We start from the raw sequence: 19,008 nt of genomic DNA, 5'->3' as shown, positions 1-19,008 counted from the left end.
TCTGTCCAGTCCTGTCAGAATTTTATAAGTTTCAATGAGATCACCTCTCATTCTTCTAAACTCCAGCGAGTACAAGCCCAATCGACCCAATCTCTCCTCATACGTCATTCCTGCCATCCCAGGTATCAGCCTGGTGAATCTTCGCTGAACTCCTTCCATGGCAAGAACATCCTTCCTCGGATAAGGCGACCAAAACTGCACAACAGTACTCAAGATGTGGTCTCACCAAGGCCCGGTACAACTGCAGCAAGACATCCTTGTTCCTGTACTCAAACCCTCTCGCTACGAAGGCCAACATACCATTTGCCTTCTTAACCTCCTGCTGCACATGCATGCTTACCTTCAGCGACTGGTGCACAAGGACACCCAGGTCTCGTTGCACTTCCCCTTCTCCCAATCTATTGCCATTTAGATAATAAGCTGCCTTCCTGTTTTTGCCACCAAAGTGGACAACCTCACATTTATCCACATTATAGTGCATCGGCCATGTTTCTGCCCAATCACCCAACATGTCCAAATCATCCTGGAGTTTCTCGACATCATCCTCACAGCACACACGCCCACCCAGCTTTGTGTCATCTGCAAATTTGGAGATATTACATCTAGTTCCCTTGTCTAGATCATTTATATTGTGAATATCTGGGGTCCAAGGACCGATCCCTGCGGTACCCCACTAGTCACTGCCTGCCACTCGGAAAAGGACCCATTTATTCCAACTCTTTGCTTTCTGTCTGCCAACCAGTTCTCTATCCAAGTCAATACCTTGCCCCCAATCCCATGTGCCTTAACTTTACACACTAATCTCTTATGCGGGACCTTATCGAAGGCCTTCTGAAAGTCCAGATACACCACATCCACTGGTTCTCCCTTATCTATTTTACCAGTTACATCCTCAAAAAATTCCAGTAGATTAGTCAAGCACGATTTATCTTTTGTGAATCCATGTTGCCTTTGTCCGATCCTGTCACTGTTCTCCAAGTGCTCTGCTATTACATCTTTTATAATTGACTCCAGCATTTTCCCCACTACCGATGTCAGGCTTACCGGTCTGTAATTCCCCCTTTTCTCTCTACCACCTTTTTTGAATAGTGGGGTAACATTAGCTACCCTCCAATCCATGGGTACTGTTCCAGATTCCATCGAATGTTGGAAGATGATCAGCAATGCATCTACTATTTCTAGGGCCACTTCCTTAAGTACCCTAGGATGTAGATTATCAGGCCCTGGGGATTTATCGGCCTTCAATCCCATCAATTTCCCTAACACCATTTCCCTACAAATACTGATTTCTTTCAGTTCCTCCCTTTCATCAGACCCTATGTTCCCCGGCATCTCTGGGAGGTTATTTGTGTCCTCCTTTGTGAAGACAGAACCAAAATATGTATTTAGTTGGTCTGCCATTTCTTTGTTCCCCATTATAAATTCCCCTGATTCTGACTGCAAGGGACCTACGCTTGACTTCAACAATCTTTTTCTCTTCACATATCTATAAAAGCTTTTAGTCAGTTTTTATGTTCCCTGAAAGCTTACTCTCATATTCTATTTTCCCCTTCTTAATTAATCCCTTTGTCCTCCTTTGTTGAATCCTAAATTGCTCCCAATCCTCAGGATTATTGCTTTTTCTGGCCAATTTGTATGTCCTCTCCTTGGATCTTATGCTATCCCTAATTTCCCTTGTTAGCCATGGTTGAGTCACCTTTTTTGTTTTATTTTTGTGCCAAACTGGGATGAACATTTTCTGCAGTTCATCCATGCGGTCTTTGAATGTTTGCCATTGCCTATCCACCGTCAACCCTTTGAGTGACATTCCCCAATCAATCCTACCCAACTCGCGCCTCAGACCATCGTAGTTTCCTTTATTTAAATTGAGGACACTTGTCTCTGAGTCAACTACTTCATTCTCCATCTTAATGAAGAATTCGATCATATTATGATCGCTCCGACCCAAGGGGCCTCGTACAACAAGATTGCTAATTAATCCTTTCTCGTTACATAATACCCAGTCTAAGATGGCCTGATCTCTAGTTGGTTCCTCGACATATTGGTCCAGGATACCATCCCGTAAACACTCCAGGAATTCCTCCTCCACAGTATTGTTACTAATTTGGTTAGCCCAATCTATATGTAGATGAAAGTCACCCATGATGACTGCTGTGCCCTATTGCACGCTTCTTCAATTTCCCTTTTAATGCCATCCCCAACCTCCGCCTTACTGTTTGTAGGTCTATATACCACTAACGTTTTCTGCCCCATGGTATTTCTCAATTCTACCCATACAGATTCCACATCATCAGAGCTAATATCCTTCCTTACAATTGTGTTAATCCCTTCTTTAACCAGTAATGCTACCCCACCTCCCTTTCCTTTTTACCTATCTTTCCTGAATATCGAATACCCCTGGATGTTGAGTTCCCAGCCTTGGCCATCCTTGAGCCACGTTTCCGTAATCCCAACCAAATCATATTCGTTTACCTCTATTTGCACAGCCAATTCATCCACCTTATTACGAATGCTCCTCGCATTAAGACACAAAGCCTTCAGGCTTATTTTTTAACACTCTTAGACCTATTAGAATTATTAATTACTGTGGCCATGTTTGATTTAAACCGTTGATTTCTCTGACTGCCACTTTTGTTTCTCTCCTTCCTTTCTTTTGCTTTTATCCTCGTTTCCCTTTCCTCTGTCCCCCTGCTCAGGTTCCCAACCCCCTGCCATCTTAGTTTAAACCATCCCCCAGAGCACTAGCAAACACACCTCCTAGGACATCGGTTCCAGCCCTGCCCAGGTGCAAACCGTCCGGTTTGGAACTGGTCCCACCTCCCCCAGAACCGGTTCCAATGTCCCCCGCCGCCACGTGTTGGGTCTGCTCAGCGCTGACAGACCCGACATTGGGGAAAGGCGTGTGGCAGCGGGTTCACAGTGGGGTCGCGACCAGCTGGGGAACTTAAACACTTTCCCACCCGACCCGTCACCGATCGCGCCCGCTGACCCCCCCCCCCCCCACCCCTGGAAAATCTCGGCCTAAATCATAGGATATCATAAATTGCTTTGTTTTGATGTTCATTTCAATAATTGCAGTTTTGTACAAACTGTACTGATTTATGTTTCTGCTCATGACTTTTCTTAGATATATATTCTATAAGATCAGTATTAGGCAACTTTGTTGGAAGCATAACTAACCAATTTGACTTGCTTATGGAAGTGGCTCGAACGCCAGCACAAAATATGTTATAGTGGGGGTGAAAGGACTGGGGGGGATGCACAAGGGGCCAGAGTTTAAGAACAAAGAGCTCTCAGATTGGTAAAGGGCTGGAGAAGGTTACAGAGATAGGAAGGGGTGAGGCCATTAAGTCATTTAAACAGAAAGATAAGAATTATAAATCTGAGGCTTTAGTGGACCGTGAGCCAGGGATGATGAGTGAGCAGGACTTGGTTCAGGGCTGGATTTGGGCTGCAGAGTTTTGGATGAGCTGAAGTTTATGGAAGGTTGAGGATGAGAGCCTTGTCAGGAAAGCATTGGGCTATTGAGTCAGAAGTTGACAAAGGTGTGGATGAGAGTTTCCAACAGCAGATGGGCTGAGGCAGATACGGGTGATGTTAGGGAGGTGGAAGGAGGCAGCTTTTGTGATGGAAAAGATATGGAGTCAAAAGTTAAATTTGAGGTCAAGAAGAACAGAGAGGTTGCGAACAGTCTGGTTCAACCTGAGACGGGGGGGGGGGGGGATGGAATTCATGGTGAGGGTGTGGTGTTTGTTTGGATAATGTCTCTTCCCATTACCATCGCTGCTTGTCTAGCACTCTCTCCTTCTTCCTGTCTTCCAATCACACACACACACACTCTTTCCCGCTCCTGCCCTCTATGCTTTCCCTCTGTGCCTATGCCTCCTTGCCAGCCTTTCAGCCTCCATCCTCCAGAAATTCTAGCTAATCCAAAATCCTCCACCTGCAACCTGTCCCACATAAAGGGCTGGATTGTGATACTGGCGGCGTGTAGGAGGCGGAACTACAACTTTTGGGGCTGTAATCCAGCCTCCATCGAGTTGTGGCCAACCCACGCGATTTTCACTTGATTGACCTTGTTGAGCCCGCCCAGCGGGCTCAGAAGGCCAATTAAGGGTCACCTGGCAACAGGTGACGTCACAGATTAACATTTCATCTATCAAGAGCTTTTGACAGATGAAATATCAGCATTTTACAGCTCTTTGAAGCTGTCAAACACTAACAATCTGTACTCTAAGTTAATTCCTTCCTCTCAGGCTGATTCAGAGATCTCTCCAGAACAGAAAGCAGAATGCTGCAGCTTTTGACAGCTCGCGGCCATTCTGCTTTCTGTGCCAGTGAGATGAGGGACTCCCGAGACCTGAAGGAAGGAAGGCTGTAAAGGTAAGTAAAACTTCTTTAAACACTTTACACACACCAAACACACTTACCTCTGCACTCATGCACCCATCACTCACCTGAACACCGGACATCTCGAACCCGCCAAGCTCTTCAGCCCGACGGTCCGACTCGCTAACTTATGTGGTTTGGGCAGCTCTCACACTTCAGGGATAAAAATAGGGATCAGGCTAAAAACTGCCTGCTAACAGGCAGTTAATTGGCACTAATCCCCTTCCCGCCTCGGGGAGGCGGCGGCTCCCAGCACAGGTCGGGTATCCACCTCCTGGGAAACGGGCATGGAAGCGGGTTGGGGGGGGGGGCGGGATGGGTTCGTGCCCCTCCGATTTCGTGATTTTAACCCCCCACACGCCTCCAATCCCGCCTCAACGGCCCAATGAAAATCGAGCCCAAAGACTTTCGACCTTCAACGACTCCTTTGCATCAAATTAAAAATCCTTGTTCTCATTCTATAAATCTCTCTTAAGGCCCTGGCTCAACCTACGTCCACAACTTTCTCCAGCCTTACATCCCCTCTGGCTTTCCGAGTCTGGCCTAGTCCAACTCCCCTCCTCCACTCTGCTATCAGAAGCTTCAGCCATACTTCCTGAAACTTGCTCCCGAAATACCTCTGCCTCTCTAGCTCCATTCCTGCTTTTAAAACTGATTTCTTTAACTAACCTTTCCCGTCATCTCTCCTAATTTCCCCCACAATGAGCTAGTGGGGAATCACTTTCCTTTTCTGTGAAGCGCCTTAGGGTGTTTTTCTACATTAAAGATGCTCTATAAATGCAAGTTGCTATCGCTGAATCGGAACTACATGAGCCAGAATGGCGAGTGGTCATTTTTCAAAGGCTTCATTGCAACAAAAGAATCAACAAATGAGCAGCCGACTCTAGATTGGAGACAAGATGCTTCTGAAAATGACACATTTATGAATTAAATTCAGAATAAGATGCACAGCACACGCTCTGTAGAAAATATTTTAATATCAAGATACTGCTTTTCAAACAAGATACTATGGCACCCTCTGCTGAGGAAAATCAATCATAGCAGATCCAGAGGCTCAAACCAAGGAAAACCAGCAGCACATAGATTTGTTTTTTTTAAATGGTGCATTATTGAATATCAAACAAAGTTTATACTTAATTGGAAATAATCCAGGATACATTAAAAATTATTTGCTGATGCAAGGCTTACTGTACCTTCATGGCCTCCTATTGTATTTTTCCTTTAAAAGAGAAATGTCCTGAAAATGTCCCTAATTTTATAGAATCACAGAATTTTTCAGCACAGAAAGCAGCCATTCGGCCAATCACACCTGCTCCAGCTCTTTGAAAAATCAGCTAACTTCGTCCCTTTTCCTGCCCCTTCCCCACACCATAGTACCTTTGTAATGCTCTTTGCATTCTTTGTCTATCAAGATACTTAGCTCCACTCCTTCTTGCAGTCCTTCCCAGTGCTCCCATTCATCCTCGTTCCTTCGTCTACTCTCATTCTCAACCTACTCCACATTCCCTATTTTCAATATGATCATGATATGGTTCAAATCTATTCTATTTGTTTCCCAATCTTTAAATGTTCCCCCACCACACTAGTTTAAATCCATCCTCACAGTTTCATGAATACAAATTATGGCAATTAAATATTTTCTTCAACAGTACTATGTAGTCAAAAGGATTAAATTACAGCAAAATCTGTTAAGCTTTTACTTACGGATACGTATTCTGGGATGGAAAGCTGGTCTTCAGGGCCAGTTTTCAACTCTGCATACTGATCTTCAGTCAGTTCTAGATCTCGTAAACTGCGACGAATGTCACCTGCTCGTTCTTGCAGCTGCTGATTTGTCTGTTCAAGTTGCTTCTGTCTATCTAAAATAGTTTCCATTTCCTGTTTTCTTAGATCTTGACGTCTTCTGTATCATAAAATAAAACTATTTGTTAGCACAGACTTTGTTTTTAAAAAAAGTGTGCAATTTTTTTCTGTGGATAGGCCAAAAATAAAACGCCTGACCGTGATAGTAGTGGGAGCAGAGAAATAGGGGGAGAAATTCGGTACCTTAGCGCCTCCCGTTATCACCTCCGTCGGGCGATAACGGCTTACCGATCGGGCGCGTCAAAATGAACATCTCCCGCTAAATTGGCCGAGAGGTTTGCAGCAGCGGTAACAATCTTCGCCATGATCTCCTGCGCCCGGAGATCGCCCCGGACCCGAACTTCGGTTCTGCCCCCTGCAGAATTGCCGGGCGAAAACACCGGCAGCTGCAGAAGGCATTGTGCAGGAGGCTGGGAGCTTCGGAGGCACAAATAAAAGGGGCTGTTGGCGCAGGTAGGGGAAAAATTTTAACAACGCCTCAAGTGATTTTTTTCGATTGCTCCTGGGCCGCGATCAATCAGCCCAGCACTCTGCTGGAGTGCATGGGGCTCATCAGGCCGGACCGCAGCTGCTGTCAGGGGCCAGCTAACTGGTCCCAATGCAGAGCCTGCAGCGATGGCCCTTCCCTTTAAACATAGAAGATAGGAGCAGGAGTAGGCCATTCGGCCCCTCGAGCCTGCTCCGCCATTCAATGAGATCATGGCTGATCATCCAAATTCAGTACCCTGTCCCTGCCTTCTTCCCATATCCCTTGATCCCTTTAGCCTTAAGAAATATATCCAACTCCTTCTTGAATATATTTAATGAATTGGCCTCCACTGCCCTGTGTGGCAGAGAATTCCACAGGTTCACCACTCTCTGGGTGAAGAAATTCCTCCTCATCTCTGTCCTAAATGGCTTATCCCTTATCCTTAGACTGTGACCCCTGGTTCTGGACTCCCCGACCATTGGGAACATCCTTCCAGCATCTAGTCTGTCTAGTCCTGTTAGAATTTTATAAGTTTCGATGAGATCCCCTCTCATTCTTCTAAACTCCAGCACAGAAAGAGGCCCTTCGGCCCATCGTGTCCACGCCGGCCATCAAGCCCTGTCTAATCTAATCCCATTTTCCAGCATTTGGTCTGTAGCCTTGTATGCTATGGCATTTCAAGTGCTCATCCAAATGCTTCTTGAATGTTGTGAGGGTTCCTGCCTCTATCACCCTTTCAGGCAGTGAGTTCCAGATTCCAACCACCCTCTGGGTGAAAAAGTTCTTCCTCAAATCCCCTCTAAACCTCCTGCCCCTTACCTTGACCCCTCTACTAAAGGAAAAAGTTCCTATCTACCCTATCTATGCCCCTCATAATTTTGTACACCTCAATCAGGTCCACCCTCAGCCTTCTCTGCTCCAAGGAAAACAACCCCAGCCTGTCCAGTCTTTCTTCATAGCTGAAGCGCTCCAGCCCAGGTAACATCCTGGTGAATCTCCTCTGCAACCTCTCCAAAGCAATCACATCCTTCCTATAGTGTGGCGACCAGAACGGCACACAGTATTCCAGCTGTGGCCTAACCAGCGTTTTGTACAGCTCCATCATAACCTCCCTGCTCTTATATTCTATGCCTCGGCTAATGAAGGCACGTATCCCATATGCCTTTTTAACCACCTTATCCACCTGTTCTGCTGCCTTCAGGGATCTATGTACATGCACACCAAGGTCCCTCTGATCCTGTGTCTTTCCTAGGGTCTTACCATTCATTGTGTATTCCCTTGCCTTGTTAGTCCCTCCAAAATGCATCACCTCACACTTTTCAGGGTTAAATTCCATTTGCCACTGCTCCGCCCATCTGACCAACCCATCTATATCGTCCTGCAGGCTGAGGTTACCCTCCTCGCTATTTACCACCCCACCAATTTTCGTGTCATCTGCGAACTTACTGATCATACCTTTTACATTCACATCCAAATCATTAATGTAGACCACAAACAGCAAGGGACCCAGCACCGATCCCTGCGGTACCCCACTTGTCACAGGCTTCCAGTCACAAAAACAACCTTCGACCATCACCCTCTGCCTTCTGCCACTAAGCCAGTTTTGGATCCAATGTGCCAAGGCACCCTGGATCCCATGGGCGCTTACCTTCTTGACCAGTCTCCTATGCGGGACTTTATCGAAAGCCTTACTGAAATCCATGTATACCACATCCACTGCACTACCCTCATCCACACACCTAGTCACCCCCTCGAAAAATGCAATCAAATTGGTCAGACATGATCTTCCCTTGACAAAGCCATGCTGACTATCCCTGATTAATCCTTGCCTCTCCAAGTGGAGACTAATTCTGTCCCTCAGAATTTTTTCCAATAATTTCCCCACCACTGATGTTAGGCTCACTGGCCTGTAATTCCCTGGTTTATCCCTACTACCCTTCTTGAATAATGGTACTACTTTAGCTGTTCTCCAGTCCTCTGGCACATCCCCTGTGGCCAGAGAGGTTCTGAAAATTTGTGTCAGAGCCCCTGCAATCTCCTCCTTTGCCTCACACAGCAGCCTGGGATACATTTAAGAGGGAATTAGATATATTTCTACGGGCAAAAGGGGTTAAGGGTTACGGAGAGAAGGCGGGGACGGGATACTGAATTAAAGGATCAGCCATGATCTCATCGAATGGCGGAGCAGGCACGAAGGGCCGAATGGCCTACTCCTGCTCCTATCTTCTATGTATCTATGTATCTCGTCCGGGCCTGGGGATTTATCCACTTTTAAGCCTGCTAAAACCGCTAGTACCTCCTCCCTCTCGATGCTAATATGTTCAAGTATATCACAGTCCCCCTGCCTGATTTCTATGTCTACATCGTCCTTCTCCATAGTGAACACAGATGCAAAAAATTCATTTAAAACCCCACCTGCATCTTCTGGCTCCACACACAGATTGCCACTTTAGTCCCTAATGGGCCCTACTCTTTCCCTGGTTATCCTCTTGCCCTTAATATAAAACACCTTAGGATTTTCCTTTATTTTGCTCGCCAGTGTTATTTCATGGCCTCTCCTCGCTCTCCTAATTTATTTTTTAAGTATCCCCCTGCACTTTTTAATACTCCTCTAGGGCTTCCTCTGTCTTTAGTCCTTTGTATCTGCCAAAAGCCCCCCTTTTTTCCCTAATCCATTCTCGTATATCCCTCGACAGCCAAGGTTCAAGCCCAATCAACTCAATCTCTCCTCATACGTCATTCCCGCCATCCCAGGTATCAGCCTGGTGAATCTTCGCTGCACTCCCTCCGTGGCAAGAACATCCTTCCTCAGGTAAGGCGACCAAAACTGCACACAATACTCCAGATGTGGTCTCATCAAGGCCCTGTACAGCTGCAGCAAGACATCCTTATTCCTGTACTCAAACCCTCTCGCTACGAAGGCCAACATACCATTTGCCTTCTTAACCGCCTGCTGCACCTGCATGCTTACCTTCAGCAACTGGTGCACAAGGACGCCCAGGTCTCTTTGCACTTCCCCTTCTCCCAATCTATTGCCATTCAGATAATAATCTGCCTTCCTGTTTTTGACAGCAAAGTGAATAACCTCGCATTTATCCACGTTATATTGCATCTGCCATGCTTCTGCCCAATCACCCAACCTGTCCAAACCATACTGGAGCTTCTCGGTATCCTCCTCACAGCACACACGCCCACCCAGCTTTGTGTCGTCTGCAAACTTGGATATTACAGCTAGTTCCCTCATCCAGATCATTAATATATATTGTGAATAGCTGGGAGGGAAGGAGCCTCGGATCGCGGCAGCGCTGCATGGGACATGGTGCAGCGCCGCACCACTACCGTCCCGCCTGTATGCTTTAGCGCTCCACTTCCTTCCCGGAGCGCAAACACCGAATTTTGAAAAAGCTGGGAATCCTTAACGCCTGGTGCTAAGTTTTCGAGCTTTCAAAAGTTAACGCCCCAAACAGGGCGATACTGAATTTCTCCCCCATAAAATGATTGTTATCTGGTGAAAATACTCAAAATTGCACATTGGATATTCTGACTTCTGCCTCTCCAGTTCAGTTCCAGACAGAGCACTGAGGGTCAGGTTCTATTAGCACTTGAACTGTGCTAAATGTCTTCTGCTGAAAGCACTTTGCAAAAAAAATGATTCTCAACTTTAATTATATATTATAGGAACATTATTTTTTGCCCCACAGGGATCTTATCAGAGGGGATTGCAGTTTTAAAGTTTGGAAAACTGAATACGAGGACAGCGGATTTCCAAAAACATCACATCATATATGTGCTGCAGACTCACCTGGCATCGTCCTGTTGAACTTTCAGCTGATTCTCCAGACGGACTTGTAGCAACTGCTTCTGGTGAAGAGAATCATTCAGCCTTTCCTCCAAATCTTCTATCTGTGCCGCAGAGAAACAGTGTGAGAAAAGCAGGGGGAGTAGCACGGTTTGAACTCGGTTGGTCCAAACAATGGGCCGGAATTTGCGGTGGGTAATAACGGCGAACTTAAAGCGTTTGCTGTTATTACCCCTTTGAAACGGACTGCAACTTCAGGATGTGGCGCGTGCGCCTCTAAATGTGGAAATCCTGAAGTTGCGGTCAGTTATTCACTGCTCCGACACTGGCTGTGCTGTGGCCACCCCACCCCCATAGCCAGCAATCAGTGGAACTGATGAAAACTTGGGCTTTTCCGCAGTAATATCGCTGTTAAATACCCCATTAAATGTTAGGCCTGGTTGGATTAGGTGTAACTGGGGTTTTAACACCGTATTGACTGCTAAGCAAATGTTATGGACCTGAAAAACTAATTTTAATTTTGTGGAGTGTCAAATTTCTCCATTATGATAAAAATTACAATTTTTAAGAAAATTTAAATTTATTTTATTTTAAAGTTTGTTCATATTTATTTCAGGTTTACTTAATCCCCGCGTGAGAGCCCCAATCTTTGTTTTGCTCTCTGACATGAATCAGTCAGTCATTCATGAAAGAAAGACTTATGAAATAATACTGAGCGGCTTATGGGTGGCGCTGTCCAGGGAGAGTATAAATACTCGGGCACGAGCCCAGCATGTGCAGGACATTAACAGGAACTAGTGAAGGACACAACTAGACCTCCATGTTGTAAAACAGCTGATTAAAGCTTTGTTTAATGCTTAGACCAAGTGCCTAGTAGTTTTCTTATGTCACTCTCTGCAACATTTTTTAAAAGTCAGGATAAAAGCAGCTTTTCATTTCCTGCTTCCCTGTCTGTGAGAATTCTGCATTGTGATTGCTGCTTCGACAGCTTGTTGACGTCACTAGAGCAGAGCAGAGTGCACTCGGGATTCCCCATGATATTGCACTGAAATCATTTGCGCGTCAAACAAGCCAAACTTCTCGCCAGAGATCGCAAGATCTTTGTGGGCAGCTTTCTTTGGGGCCAGCGGCAAACGCCTTTGCTTCACCGCTGACCGCAAATTCCGGGCAATGTTTCAATGCAGAGTTTTAAAAGACTCAATCTGTCCAGAATGACGTTTATCTCTGTAAAATGTATCCCAGATCGGTATATGCACTTACACAAAAAAATGGGCATTGTATAGGACTGCTTTAATGTTTAGTATCAGATGCCTCAAATTAACCATGTTCCACTGTGATCCATATTTGAGAAACTGCCCACCCATTTATAACAAAGCAATGTTTATACAGTGCTTGAAATGATTCCTTGGTCCACTGATTTGTTCCCACGTTTGATGGATGAGAATACTGTAAATCCTGCAAAATTCATGAAGATCTTCTAAAATTCGATGGACTCTGGAACAGTTCCCATGGATTGGCGGGTAGCTAATGTTACCCCACTGTTCAAAAAAGGTGGTAGAGAGAAAAGGGGGAATTACAGGCCGGTAAGCCTGACATCGGTAGTGGGGAAAATGCTAGAATCCATTATAAAAGATAATAATAGCAGAGCACTTGGAAAACAGTGACAGGATCAGACAAAGTCAACATGGATTTACAAAAGGTAAATCGTGCTTGACTAATCTACTGGAATTTTTTGAGGATGTAACTGGTAGAATAGATAAGGGAGAACCAGTGGATGTGGTGTATTTGGACTTTCAAAAGGCTTTCAATAAGGTCCCGCATAAGAGATTAGCATGTAAAGTTAAGGCACATGGGATTGGGGGCAAGGTATTGACTTGGATAGAGAACTGGTTGGCAGACAGAAAGCAAAGAGTTGGAATAAACGGCTCTTTTTCCGAGTGGCAGGCAGTGACTAGTGGGGTACCGCAGGGATCGGTCCTTGGACCCCAGCTATTCACAATATATATTAATGATCTGGATGAGGGAACTAGATGTAACATCTCCAAGTTTGCAGACGACACAAAGCTGGGTGGGCATGTGTGCTGTGAGGAGGATGCCGAGAAACTCCAGTATGATTTGGACAGGTTGGGTGATTGGGCAGAAGCATGGCAGATGCAATATAACGTGGATAAATGCGAGGTTATCCACTTTGGTGTCAAAAACAGGAAGGCAGATTATCTGAATGGCAATATATTGGGAGAAGGGGAAGTGCAACGAGACCTGGGCGTCCTTGTGCACCAGTCGCTGAAGGTAAGCATGCAGGTGCAGCAGGTGGTTAAGAAGGCAAATGGTATGTTGGCATTTGTAGCGAGAGGGTTTGAGTACAGGAACAAGGATGTCTTGCTGCAGTTGTACAGGGCCTTGGTGAGACCACATCTTGAGTATTGTGTGCAGTTTTGGTCGCCTTATCTGAGGAAGGATGTTCTTGCCATGGAAGGAGTGAAGCGAAGATTCACCAGGCCGATACCTGGGATGGCAGGAATGATGTACGAGGAGAGATTGGGTCGATTGGGCTTGTACTCGCTGGAGTTTAGAAGAATGAGAGGGGATCTCATTGAAGCTTATAAAATTCTAACAGGACTGAACAGACTAGGTGCAGGAAGGATGTTCCCGATGGTCGGGGAGTCCAGAACCAGGGGTCACAGTCTAAGGATAAGGGGTAAGCCATTTATGACAGAGATGAGGAGGAATTTCTTCATCCAGAGAGTGGTGACCCTGTGGAATTCTCTACCACAGAAGGCAGTAGAGGCCAATTCATTAAGTATATTCAAGAAGGAGTTAGATATATTTCTTAAGGCTAAAGGGATCAAGGGATATGGGGAGAAAGCAGGGACCGGGTACTGAATTTGGATGATCAGCCATGATTGCATTGAATGGCGCAGCAGGCTCGAGGGGCCGAATGGCCTGCTCCTGCTCCTATCTTCTATGTTTCTATATTACTTTTACAGTTTGTTCTGTGAAATACTAAACCGGCAAAGGTTGCAATATCCCACTGTATCCTTACCATTGAGGAAAATGCAAATTTGTTCTGCAATATTAACTATCTTAACAGAGAACAAGTTGTAGCTATTATATTGTACAGTTCGTATAAAGTATGTATCCAGTAATAAAGAGGGCCTCCTCAACTTTGTAGTACAGTACAGTACTTGCAATCTGTAGGACGTTTAAGGGTACACAGGATTGTCCCAAGAAATATTTTCTAAGAATGTGTTGTATATTAACTGTTAGAAAGTATAAGTACTGCTTAAACCAACTTCTTCTTCCTATTCAAAGGGGATGTAGCATTCACTGAGGATAGTAAGACAAGAGTTCTAGTTACCTATTATGAAGTGTCTTGAAAAGGGCAAATCAGTATTATTCAGTATGGAAACAGTTAATCCAATCACCATTTAATATGGATTCAATAACCTGATGGAGTGAGATTCGCATAGAATTTACCGCACAGAAACAGGCAATTTGGCTCAGCCAGTGTTTAGCCTCCTCCCACCCCACATCATCTAACCCTATCAGCATATCCTTCTATTCCTTTTCCCCTCATGTAGTTATCTGGCTTCCCCTGAAATGCATCGATGCTATTTGTCTCAACTGCTCCGTGTGGCAGCGAGTTCCACATTTGAACCACTTGTTCAACAATTTAAAGCCACGAAATTGGTCTGAAAGGTGCATATTAAAAGGAACTTACTTTAGTGAGGTATTCTATCTTCAGGTTGTCGATGACCAGGTTTTTCTGTGACAACTCAATCTTCAACAGCTGCAAGTTGTGAAGAAGCTCCTTCCTCTCGATGAGCTGCCTGGTGACCTTAGTGGAAGCTTCTCTCTCTTCCGATGACGAAATGTCGTCTGTTGGCACAGTGGTCTCTAAGCTGATGTCCTCAGATTCAAAGGAGCTGGAAACATGGGCTTTGTGATCATCTTTGCCTTTCTTCCGAGACATGGCTTTTCTTTCAGGATTTACTTTGACACAGGATGAAGAAACTGGAGCTTAAATACGAAACAAAGAATTTTAACTGTCCATTCCTCAACCATTAGGGTGAGTCAATCAGTTAATCACCTCCTCTTGACCCACAGAAATGGGTTACAAATAACATAGGAAATTGGGGGGGGGGTTTAAAAAGGTAACATTTTGAAAAGGAAAATAATAAATAGAAAAAATGTCACAAAGTGAAAAATTCAGATCAGCTATAACTGAAGGATCTAGGGTCCAGAGCCAGGTGAGTACCTGTCCATTTTTTTATTCATTCACGGGATGTGGACGTGCTGGCAACGCCAGCATTTATTGCCCATCCTTAATTGTCCTCGAGAAGGTGGTAGTGAGTCGCCTTCTTGAACCGCTGCAGTCCGTGTGGTGAAGGTACTCCCACAATACTGCTAGATAGGAAGTTCCAGGATTTTGACCCTGCAATGATGAAGGAATGGCGATATATTTCCAAGTCAGGGTGGTGTGTGACTTGGGAGGGGAATTTGGAGGTGGTGGTGTTCCCACGCGTCAGGTGGCCTCATCCTTCTAGGTGGTAGAAACCGCGTGTTTGGGAGGTGCTGCCGAAGAAGCCTTGGCGAGTTGCTGCAGTGCATCTTGTAGATGGTACACACTGCAGCCACGGTGCGCTGGTGCTGGAGGGAGTGAATGTTTAAGGTGGTGGATGGGGTGCCAATCAAGTGGGCTGCTTTGTCCTGGAAGGTGTCAAGCTTCTTGAGTGTTGTTGCAGCCGCACTCATCCAGGCTAGTGGAGGGTATTCCATCACACTCCTGACTTGTGCCTTGTAAGTGGTGGAAAGGCTTTGGGGAATCAGGAGGTGAGACACTTGCTGCAGAATACCCAGCCTCTGTGCTCTTGTAGCCACAGTATTGATGTGGCTGGTCCAGTTAAGTTTCTGGTCAATGGTGACCCTCAGGATGTTGATGGTGGGGGATTCTACGATGGTAATGCCATTGAATGTCATGAGGAGGTGGTTAGACTCTCTTGTTGGAGATGGTCATTGCCTAGCACTTGTGTGGTGCAAATGTTACTTGCCACTTATAAGCCCATCAGGGGAGTAGTGTTTGTAAATGAGACTCTTTCGACTGGGACATTAAACTAAGGCTCCGTCTACCTTTTTAGATGGATGTAAAACGTCCATAGCACTATTTGAAGAAAAGCAGGCAGTTATTCTGGTGTCTTAGCCAACATTTCCCCCTCAATGATTTAGCCATTTGCTGTTTGGAGGTGTTTTCTGTGGTAAATTGCCTTCTGCATTTGCCCACATACTAGTGACAGCATTTCAAAAAGTATTTCTTTGAATATGAAGCACTTTGATATGCCCTGCAGATGTATTAAGACACTATATCAATACAAGCTCTGTTTCAGCCTTTTCCTATATCCCCATTTTCTTTATAGCAGGGGTATTGGGGGGGGGGGAAGCATTTGAGGTCAAAACCTTTTGTCAGAAATTTCTGCAGCCTTTGACACGGTTGACCACTCCATCCTTCAACGCCTCTCCACCACTGTCCAGCTGGGTGGGACTGCTCTCGCCTGGTTCCATTCTTATCTATCTAATCATAGCCAGAGAATCACCTGCAATGGCTTCATTTCCCACTCCCGCATCGTTACTTCTGGTGTCCCCCAAGGATCTATCCTTGACCCCCTCCTATTTCTCATCTACAGGAAACTTTGGTTTATCCGGAGGTTGTATGTACGGAAACCTCGATCTAACGGCAGAAATCAGCAGCCGTTTTGTTAGGTTTTTTTTCTTCTCCTAGCATTTTTTCTTCTCCTAGCATTTTTTTAAACAGTCAGTCTCTGGAAAGCCTCTCTGAAGCTGTTGCTAAGCTACAGAGACGCTTCCAAGGTACGGGCCGACTGTTTACAAGCTGTTGCTAAGCAACAGTGTTTGTTGTCAGATACGGAGATGAAAACCTCCGTATCCTTCAACATTAGCGCTGGTCTGTCCGGAAGTTTTCATAGATCGGCATCACGCCGGTGCCGGATATCGCCAAGTTTCCTGTACATCTTGCCCCTCGGCGACATCATCTGAAAACACAGCGTCAGTTTCCACACGTACACCGACGACACTCAGCTCTACCTCACCATCACTTCTCTCGACCCCTCCACTGTCTCTAAATTGTCAGACTGCTTGTCCGACATCCAGTTCTGGATGAGCAGAAATTTCCTCCAATTAAAATTGGGAAGACCGAAGTCATTGTCTTTGGTTCCCGCCACAAACTCCGTTCCCTAGCCACTGACTCCATTCCTCTCCCTAATATCTGTCCGAGGCTGAACCAGACTGTTCGCAACCTTGGTGTCATATTTGACCCCGAAATGAGCTTCCGACCACATATTCGCGCCATAACTAAGACCGCCCATTTCCACCTCCATAACATCGCCCGTCTCTGCCCCTGCCTCAGCTCATCCGCTGCCGAAACCCTCATCCATGCCTTTGTTACGTCTAGACTTGACTATTCCAACGCACTCTTGGCTGGCCTCCCACGTTCTACCCTCTAAACTTGCCATCCAAAACTCTGCTGCCCGTATCCTAACTCGCACCAAGTCCTGTTTACCCATCACCCCTGTGCTTGCTGACCTACATTGGCTCCTGGTTAAGCAATGCCTCAATTTTTAAAATTCTCATCCTTGTTTTCAAATCCCTCCATGGCCTCGCCCGTCCCTGTCTCTGTAATCTCCTCCAGCCCCACAACCCCTCACCCGCCCCGCCCCGAGATCTCTGCGCTCCTCTAATTCTGGCCTCGTGAGCTGATTTTAATCGCTCCACCATTGGCGGCCGTGCCTTCAGCTGCCAAGGCTCTAAGCTCTGGAATACCTTCCCTAAACCTTTCCGCCTCCCTTTCCTCCTTTAAGATGCTCCTTAAAACCTACCTCTTTGACCAAGCTTTTGATCTTCTGCCCTAACACCTCCTTATGTGGCTTGGCGTCAAATTTTGTTTTATGACACCCCTGTGAAGCACCTTGGGACATTTTTACTATGTTAAAGGCGCTATATAAATACAAATTGATGTTTTCTTCTATCTCTTTTTAGGCTGATGGGCAAATTATATAGATCCAGCATTTGCTGCTTTCATTGGAGACCTCTTGTATCCGCAGGATTTTTTCTCTTTCTTCAGTTCCCCATTTTCTTGTTTCTGTTTTCTTGCATGGGCTTTTCCCCATGTTTTCGCACTGCCTCAGCTATTGTCTTAAGGTCTTCGCCCCTGTGATTGGAATCTTTTTTTGTTCCTTCACCAGTCTCCCTTTCCAAACCGAACAAATTATTTTGGGAGGGTCTGAACGATAAGCCAAGTTTACCGCTCCACTCCCACTCAGACCTCACCGTCCTCCTGCATTGTTCCACTGAAGCTCAGTGTAAGCTCGAGGAACAGCATCTCATCTTTCGATTAGGCACTTTACAGTCTTCCGGACTCAACAGAGTTCAACAATTTCAGATCATAATCTCGGCCCCCTATTATATATGTATATATATATTTTTTATCCACACTTTTTGTCTGTCTTTTTTTCTTCTCTCCCACATGGCAGCTGTCTTTCAATCTGCCAGCTCAATTTACACTTCATCTAGAACCATCCTTTGTTTCTTAACCTGCCGCATTACCATCTCCTTTTGCCTTGAATATCTCTTAATGTCTCTTAATCTCTCCCGCCTTCCATCCTATCACAGACCTTCCCTTTTGTTCTTTCATCCCCTCCCCCCTTTCCCAGCCCCTGCACTTGGTTAAAAATCTGTTCCATTTCCTGCTTTTTCCAGTTCTGACAAAAGGTCATCGACCTGAAACATTAACTCTGTTTCTCTCTTCACAGATGCTGCCTGACCTGCTGAGTTTCTCCATCACTTTCTGTTTTTATTTAAGCCAAGTTTAACTTGCGCTTCCCCTTTACAGATGCTGTGCATTTCCAAGCTAGGTGTGATTTGCAGCGTTTGCAATTGTGTTTTTTTTAATGTAATCTGGTGCAAATGCAATTTCAGGCATCCCCCCCTCCCCTACCCCCCTCAAAAAAACCTGTAGATAAATGGGGGAAGAGGGAGAAGGAACCCGCCTGAAACCATCGCTGCTGTTGTACTATCATGAAGCAGCGTCAGTCAGTGTGGTTACACCGGGCCCTTAGCAACCGCGCCCGCACCAGGTTCAAACACCCCCCCACCCCCAACTCACCGCACTAAATGCTCGGAGCCTCCAGCACAAACTTACCAAACTCCACCTCTGCCAGTCCACAGACTCGAGTCTGTCGGTCTGCTGCAACTTGAAAATGCCGCCCAGACCCCCAACGCTTCCCCGCCACCACAACCAGCAACAGCCCCAGCCCAATAGGCAGCAACAGCGCCCCCTCTGCACAGGAGGACCGCCTCCCACAGCGCCCCCTCTGCACAGGAGGACCGCCTCCCACAGCGCCCCCCTCTGCACAGGAGGACCGCCTCCCACAGCGCCCCCTAGACAGGAGGACCGCCTCCCACAGCGCCCCCTCTG

The 19,008-nt window shown here is 46.0% G+C and overlaps 1 protein-coding gene across 1 annotated transcript in view; it reads right to left on the bottom strand.

Moving 5' to 3' along the window:
• Positions 1 to 18,850, bottom strand: part of pibf1 (progesterone immunomodulatory binding factor 1) — a 190,471-nt gene extending 171,621 nt beyond the window's left edge. The window contains exons 1-4 of the mRNA XM_085998484.1: positions 18,733 to 18,850; positions 14,242 to 14,540; positions 10,524 to 10,624; positions 6,094 to 6,292 (exon numbers count right to left, since the gene is read on the bottom strand). Coding sequence (XP_085854610.1) covers positions 6,094 to 6,292; positions 10,524 to 10,624; positions 14,242 to 14,493 — 552 coding nt within the window. The 5' untranslated portion in view covers positions 14,494 to 14,540; positions 18,733 to 18,850. The remainder of the gene's footprint in view (positions 1 to 6,093; positions 6,293 to 10,523; positions 10,625 to 14,241; positions 14,541 to 18,732) is intronic.
• Between the last annotated feature and the right edge of the window lie 158 nt (positions 18,851 to 19,008).

This window comes from Somniosus microcephalus, chromosome 10 (genome assembly GCF_052327205.1).
Source record: "Somniosus microcephalus isolate GS21.2 chromosome 10, FLI_Smic_1.0, whole genome shotgun sequence".
In the NCBI taxonomy this organism is placed as follows: domain Eukaryota; kingdom Metazoa; phylum Chordata; class Chondrichthyes; order Squaliformes; family Somniosidae; genus Somniosus; species Somniosus microcephalus.
This window is presented reverse-complemented; position numbering and strand designations above follow the sequence as displayed.